At 42.3% G+C, this 8047-nt stretch overlaps 1 protein-coding gene across 1 annotated transcript in view; it reads right to left on the bottom strand.

The window, feature by feature from the left end:
* Positions 1-8047, bottom strand: part of Zmym5 (zinc finger, MYM-type 5) — a 35755-nt gene that overhangs the window by 5807 nt on the left and 21901 nt on the right. Inside the window, exon 5 of the mRNA XM_013012162.1 lies at positions 568-850. Coding sequence (XP_012867616.1) covers positions 568-850 — 283 coding nt within the window. The remainder of the gene's footprint in view (positions 1-567; positions 851-8047) is intronic.

Raw genomic sequence — 8047 nt, 5'->3', positions numbered from 1 at the left:
GGTCTCTCCTGCCCGGGCTGGCTTTGAACCGAGATCCTCAGATCTTGAGTAGCTAGGATTACAGGCATGAGCCACCAGCGCCCGGCTAGTCTTAGCTTTTTTACTCAAGGATACCAGTCTAGCACTGAAGCCATAGCTCCACTGCTTTCTTTTTTTGGGTTGTGAGACGAACTCTAGGCCTGGGCGCTGTCCCTGAGCTCTTTAGCTCAAGGCTATCACTCTACCACTTGAGCCACAGTGCCACTTCTGGCCTTTTCTGTTTATGTGGTGCTGAGGAATCGAACTCAGGGCCTCAGGCATATGAAGCAAGCACTCTACCACTGAGCCACCTTCCCAGCCCACTGCTGGCTTTTTGATGGTTAGCAGGAGATAAGAGTCTCATAGATTTTCCTGCCCAAACTGGCTTTGAGTCAGAATCCTCAGATCTCAGCATCCCAAGAAGGGAGGATTACAGGCGTGCCCTGACACTTGGCTTGAAAACATCCCTAAAACAATTCTATTCATGAATCCTTCAAGCTCACTATTAGTTTTCAGTGAAACAAAGAAACATTGAAAAGTACTGCTTACTTTTTACATATTATATTCCGTGTCCTTCGAGTACGTCTACGTGAGAAAGAAGAAAGGCAGGTAGTACAACAAAAAAGGTGAGGAGATCCTTTTCGTTGATAAGCTGTCTGTCCCTTCTGTAAAGGCTCTTTGCAGTTTGCACAAGTGATTTTAGCTGGTTTAAGTTGTTGTTGGGCTGTAGTTTGGAAATTCTGTTTAGGAAGTAAGGCCACTGGTGATAAGGAATCCATTCCTGGTTGTTTCTGATTTCGAGGAAATGATGCTGACTGGGAGATCCAAGAATCTTAAAAATTAAACACAAGAAAAAGTTATAGAATACAAATACACATTGGGAATATGTTTTAAATTTTAAGGTTTTAAGAATCTAGAGACAGCACTGGTGGCTCACACATGTAATCCCAGCTACTCAGGAGGATGCCATTTGAGGTTCCCGGCAAAAAGCTAGCCCAGGTAGGAAAGTCTATGGGTCTCTTATCTCCAATAAACTATCAAAAACTGGAAGTGGTACTGTGGCTCAAGTGGTAGAATGCTAGCCTTGAGCTAAAGAGCTGAGGGACAGTGCTCAGGCCCAGAGTTCAAGCCCCACTACTGACAAAAGAAAGAAAGAAAGAAAGAAAAGAATCCAGAGATGAAGCAGCCAGCCAGTCTTATAATCAAAGAAACATAAGCACTTTGCATTCTAAGGCATCATATATTTCTATGTGCCACTAATAAATGGCCCCTAGAACTGTGAAATGTGATGGCCACTAGCTAGTTGAGCTTCTTAGATTTAAAACATTATCTCTGGGGCTGGGAAGGTGGCTCAGTGGTAGAGCACTTGCCTTGCACGCCTTAGGCCCTTGGTTCGATTCCCCAGCACCACGTAAGCAAAAAGAAAAAAGCCGGAAGTGGCGCTGTGGCTCAAGTGGTAGAGTGCTAGCCTTGAGCTGAAGAGCTGAGGGACAGCGCCCAGGCCCAGAGTTCAGGCCCCATGACCGGACCCCCCCAAAATAAACAATAAAAAAACAAAAAACATTATCTCTGAATTTAGTAAATTGTTAGACGGCACACTCAAAACATTAAACTTTTTCTTCCTAATAGGAAAAGTTATTCATTTATAAAATGAAGCAAAGGATAATGCAAATAAATAGATAACTGTAGTGAAAGAATAGCTATCTAGAACATTTGAGGAATACTGGTAGTGTATGCTATCTACTTACTTCATGAGCATTATGAAAAATGTAAAATGGAGATGTTGAGAAACTTTTACACGTAAGATCCATATATGTACCAACTGACACTATTTTACTGCTTTTACCTCATAACTTCCTTCCACATCTTCATCACTCTAAACTAACAATTTTTCTGCTTTGAGTATTTTGAGAAAACTGTAACATTACACTTTTCATTCAAAATGCTTTAGATAAGCAGACACTGATAACTCACATTTTATAATTCTAGCTACTCAGGAGGTGGAGATCTGAGAATTATAGTTCAAAGCCAGTTGGGCAGGAAAGTCTATGAGGTTCTTATCTTCCATTAACCATTAAAAATCTGGAAGTGGCTGGGCACCGGTGGCCCACACCTGTAATCCTAGCAACTCAAGAGGCTGAGATCTGAGGATCATGGTTCAAAGCCAGCCCGGGTAGAAAAGTCCATGAGATTCTTATCTCCAATTAACCACCAGAAAACCAAAAGTGGCACTGTGGCTCAAGTGGTAGAGTGCTTGCGTTGAGGTGAAGAAGTGCCCAGGCCAAGTTCAAGCCCCATGACAATCACTACCATCACCACTAACAACAAAAAAGCTGGAAGTAGTACTGCGGCTCAAGTGGTATAAAGTGCTAGCCTTGAGCAAAAAAAAAAAAAATCAAGAAAGCATGAGATCCTGGGTTCAAGCCCTAATATCAGCACGAAAAATAAATTAATATGGGCTGGGATGTTGCTCAGTAGCAATGCACTTGCACAGCATTATCTTATTTATTGCCTATTAACACTAGTGAATTGTAATTTATATCCGAGAAAACTAAGATACGGCAGGCTAAGATTGTAGCTAAGTAGTTCAGTGCTTACTTAGCAACACACAACTGAGCACTACAACAAAAAGAAGTTAAGTGTTAGCCAGGCGCTGGTGGCTCACGCCTGTAATCCTAGCTACTCAGGATGCTGAGATCTGAGAATCGAGGTTCAAAGCCAGTCTGGGCAGGAAAGACTGTGAGACTCCTATCTCCAATAAACCACCAGAAAACCAGAAGTGGCGCTGTAGCTCAAGTGGTAGAGTGCTCGCCTTGGGCTGAAGAGCTGAGGGATAGTGCTCAGGCCCAGAGTTCAAGTCACCAGCGTGAGTCACCAGCGCCCTGCTAGGGTTTATAACCATAATCTCAGCTCTGAGTTCCTGGGTTTGATCCCCAGTACCAATAAAGAAAAATACAAAAAATAGTTTAAGAAATGTAATGTAAAATATAATACTACAAATAGCATCATATTCACTTCAAAGTGTCATCTATTGTTTCTAACTTCTGCCAGAGCTTCAAATTCTTTTCTATTTTCTTGGAAAGATGCTGTACAGAGGGGTTACAGTTACAGCAGTAAGGTAATGAGTACCTTTCTTGTTGTGCATTGTCAAATTATTTTTTTACAGTTTAAATCAAATCAGAATGAACAAAAAGTTTGTTGTTGCTGTTTTTTGCCTGTACTGGGGCTTGAATTCAGGGCCTGGGCACTGTTGCTGAGCTTCTTTTGCTCAAGGCTAGCACTCTACCTCTTGAGTGACAGTGCCTCTTCTGGCTTTTTGTTTATGTGTTACTGAGAAATCAAACCTAGGGCTTCATGCATAGTAGGCAATCACTCTACCACTGAGTCACATTCCCAGTCCTCTTTTAAAAATGACAGATTGGCACATCTTGTAGTAGGTGCTGGTGGCTCAAGCATGTAATCAATCCCTAGCTACTTAGGGAGCTAAGAGCTGAGGATCCTGGTTTGAAGCCAGTCTACTCAGGAAACTACAGGAGACTATTATTTCCAATTAACAAGCAAAATGCCACAAGTGAAGTTGTGGCTCAAGTGGTAGAGTGCTAGCCTTAAGTAGTAAAAAAGCTTAAGGACAGCATCTAGGCTTTAAGTTCAAGCCCCAGTACCAGCATGCATACACATGAAAAAAGATTAGAGCTGCCAGTTGCCAGTGGCTCATGCCAATAATCCCAGCTACTCAGGAGGCTGAGATCTGAGTGAGGACTACAGTTCAAAGCCAGCCCAGGCAGGAAGGTCCATGAGGTTCTTATCTCCAAAAAATTACTCAGAAAAAGCCGCAAGTGGTGCTGTGGCTCAAGTGGTAGAACACTAGCCTTGAACACAAAGAGGTTCAGGGACAGCACCCAAGCAATGGGTTCAAGCCCCAGGACAGGAGAAAAAAAAAAAAAAAGACCAGGAGCAAGTAGCTTACGTCTCTTCTAATCCTGGCTACTCAGGTTCATCTATACTGCATGTAGCAAGAGACTAATGATCTCAAATAAAAGCTGCTGAGCCATGTCTCCAAGCATTTCTCATAGAATATATATGTACTTTTTTGGAGTGTTAAATCCTTCATCATTTTTTGTTATAGGGATTGCAATTCCATAAATCAGGTAATGAGTATAAGGACCATGTCACTCCTTCCTTTGCTTTCTTCCATCTCCATTTTTCCCCTCTTGTGCCTGCCCACAAATTCCATAGTTTTTTTACATAGTGTATATTGAATATTCTAACTGCATGTTACCCTTCTTTTCTCCATTTTTATGCACCTTTCCCCCCTCCTTAAGAATACAAAAAAAAAAGCTGGGTGCTGGTGTTTCACACCTGTAATCCTAGCTACTCAGGAGGCTGAGATCTGAGGATCATAGTTCAAAGCCAGCCTGGACAGGAAAGTGTTTGAGACTCCAATCTCCAATTAACCATCAGAAAACCAGAAGTGGTGCTGTGGCTCAAGTGGTAGAGTGCTAGTCTTGAGCTGAAGAGCTGAGGGACTGTGCCCAGGCCCCAAGTTCAAGCCCCAGGACTGACAAAAAAAAATACACCCCCCCCCCAAATCCAAATCCAACAACAAAAACAAAGGATTATTTCTATTTTGTGGATCTCATGGTTTTGTTTTGCTTGTCAGTTGTGGAGCTTGAACTCATGACCTGGCCACTGTCCCTGGGTTCTTTTTGCTAAAGATTAGCACTCTATCACCTGGAGCCAGAGCTCTTCTTCTGGCTGTTGAGTGGTTATTTGGAGATAAGAATCTCAGGGGGCTTGAAACGCAATCCTCAGATCTCAGCCTCCTGAGTAGCTAGGATTACAGGCATGAGCCACTGGTGCTTTGCTGGCATGGGCTATGATCTGCTTAACTTTTAGAATTCCCAACTTAACTGGGATCACAAGCCTATATAACTGTGTCAGAACTGGAAACCAAATCTTGCAGACTTTCTGCTCAGACTGGCTTGGCATCATGATTTACCAATGTAGTTTGGCATGTCAGACAGACACCACTGTGTCAGCTATGAGGTTGAGAAGGAAATCTCAAAAACTTTTACTTACCAGTCTGAACTTAAAATCCATTCTGTCTCCCAAGAACCTAGAATTTTGTATGTATGTATGTGCCATATGGTTCTTGAACTTAAGAACTTCGTGCTCACCTTAGCATTTTTGCTCAAGGTTAGCATTCTATCACTTGAGCCACATACAGTTCTACTTCCAACTTTTTGATAGTTAACTAGAGTCTTACTCACTTTCCTGCCTGGTCTCGCTCTGAAACACAATCTTCAGATTTCAGCATCCTATATAGCTAGGATTATAGGCACGAGCCACTGATGCCTGGACTCATAATGTTTTCTATTTTAACATTTTGTACCTGATAACCCTATTGTCTTGCCCCTCTTCCCTGCTTGATTTTCTGCTATATGACCTTGCTGCATCTAATTTCGGATTACTTTTTAGTATATGCTTATGTATGGCACTGGAAATCCAAACCCAGGGTCTCAGGGTCGGGGATTTAGCTCAGTGAAAGAACTCTTGCCTAGCAAGTGTAGGCCCTAAGATCATTCCTCAGCACCAAAAAACCCCCAACACAACAACAACAACAATCAGGGTCTCACACATGCTGGTTATTATATCATCTGAGCTCTGGATGACGTTTGCATTCTAACTCAAAGGCTTTAAGGGAATTTCTCCAATGACTTTCTCTCAGGCCCCAATGTATCTGTCAAAACTTCTACTTTCACCTGACACTTGGTGGCTCATGCCTGTAACTTTGGAGACTGAGGTCTGAGGTTCCTGATTTGAAGCTAATCCGTCAGGAAAGTTTGTGAAACTCTTATTTCCAATTAGCTACCAAAAAGCCAGAAGTAGAGCTGTGGCTCAAATGGTAGATGCCAGTCTTGTGTGAAAAAGCTAACAGACCATGCCCAGGCTCTAAGTTCAAGTTCCATTAACGGTGTGCACGCGCCCATGCACATACTTTGACTTTCACAGCAGATTTTTTGGGAAATGAACATAAACTCAAGGAAAACCATAGCTTCAAGTACTAGAACTATTTCTCTGAGATAGGCAATACTTCAAAACGAATGGCCCTCAATATTCTGGGATACAGGGCCAGATGTATGCCATAATTATAGTCAAATATGTTCACATTTCAGATAATTCAGCAAATGTAGGTGAGCCCAGATCAATGCAATATCTTGACTGTACTATGAACTCAGGGACTCTCCTGTCATCTTGGTCCTCTGAATTCATATGGGGACAGAAAACAATAATGTTTTACTCATTCCTCATTATCATCTGCATCTGTGGTGGATGCAGAGTTGTAAGGATCATGGGTTGAAGCAGGCACGGCAAGAAAGTCCATGAGACTTTTAGTAATGGGACTTGAACTCAGGGGCTGGGTGCTGTCCCCTGAGCTTCTTTGTTCAAAGCTAGTGCTCTACCACTTTGAGCAATAGCTCAACTTCTTATTTTTCCTGCCTGGGCTGGCTTTGTTTTTTTTTTTGTCAGTCATGGGGCTTGAATTCTGGGCCTGAGTGCTGTCCCTCAGCTCTTCAGCTCAAGGCGAGCGCCACTTCTGGTTTTCTAGTGGTTTATTGGAGATAAGAGTTTCATGTACTTTCCTGCCCGGGCTGGCTTTGAACCTCGATCCTCAGATCTCAGCCTCCTGAGTAGCTAGGATTACAGGCGTGAGCCACTGGTGCCGGCCTGGGCTGGCTTTGAACCATGATCCTTGTATCTCATCCTTGTATCTCTGCCTCCTGAGTAGCTAGCATTACAAGCATGAGCCAACAGTGGCCGACTTCTGTGAGACTTGTATCTCTAATTAACTAGTAAAAAGTGGAAAGTGGAGCTGTGGATCAAAGTGGTAGAGCAAAAGCCTTGAGCACAAAAGATCAGGGGCAGTGTCTAGGCTCTGAGTTCAAGTCCCAGTACTGTCACAAAATAAATAAAATAAAATCACCTGCCTGGGAAATCATACTCTTCTGTTGAATTTACTACTGCTGTCTCACTGGTCCTAACTTTATTTTTATTTTTTGCTTCCCTTACCTCTGGTGCCTATACTTACTTCCCCCTTTTTCTTTTCTTTTTTTCTTTCTTTTTGTTGGTTGTGAGGCCTGAACTCTTGACCTGGGCACTGTCCCTCAGCTCTTTAGCTCACGGCTAGGATTCTATCACTTGAGCCACAGTACCACTTCTGGCCTTTTCTGCTTATATGGTGCTGAGGAATTGAACCCAGGGCCTCATGCATGCAAGGCAAACGCTCTACCACTGAGCTACCTTCCCAGCTGGTCCTAACTTCTTGTTCTCTGTGTTTATCTTCCTTAAACACAACTACCACTGATTATGATCTCCAAAGGATATACTCCAAAAAAAACCAACAAACTACCCCTGGATCAAACAAGATCTGAAAATCCTGATGTCACAGTGACAGAGAGCAAGGGCAAAGACTCTTGAATAGGGCCTATTCTCTACACCAACAAGAAATAGACCCCGACTGACTTTGACTCTCCATTCCCTAAAAGATGTCAAGTACTTTAAGGAGGATTGATGGATAGCGTTTAGCCATTATTGATGGGAAAATGTAAAAGGGAACTTAAAGGTACTAAATAATTCACCTTAATACCCATTCATAAAAATGAAACAAAATGCCAGTACAGTGACACCAACCTCCTACTGGGGAGGCTGGAGGATTGAGTTTAAGATCAGCCTGGGCAACAAAGTGAGATTAATGTATGTATGTATTCGCTTATACAGTATACACACATATGTATATATACACACTTATGTATTTATATATATATATATATATGTATGTATATACACACACACTGCCTAAGTTCTTAAATTTACAATGTACTTAAGTTTCTATAAAGATTTTAGTTTTTGCTGGTACTAGGACATGAACTAAATCCTGGGTAATGTTCCTGAGCTGCTGGGTCACTAGGATTACAGGGCATAAGCCACTAATTCCTGGCTTCTCCTAGCCTTTTTTTTTTTTTTTTTT

This window comes from Dipodomys ordii, unplaced genomic scaffold (assembly GCF_000151885.1).
Source record: "Dipodomys ordii isolate 6190 unplaced genomic scaffold, Dord_2.0 Scaffold1, whole genome shotgun sequence".
Lineage (NCBI taxonomy): Eukaryota > Metazoa > Chordata > Mammalia > Rodentia > Heteromyidae > Dipodomys > Dipodomys ordii.
The sequence above is the reverse complement of the archived record's forward strand: the minus strand, read 5'-3'. Positions and strand labels throughout refer to the sequence as shown.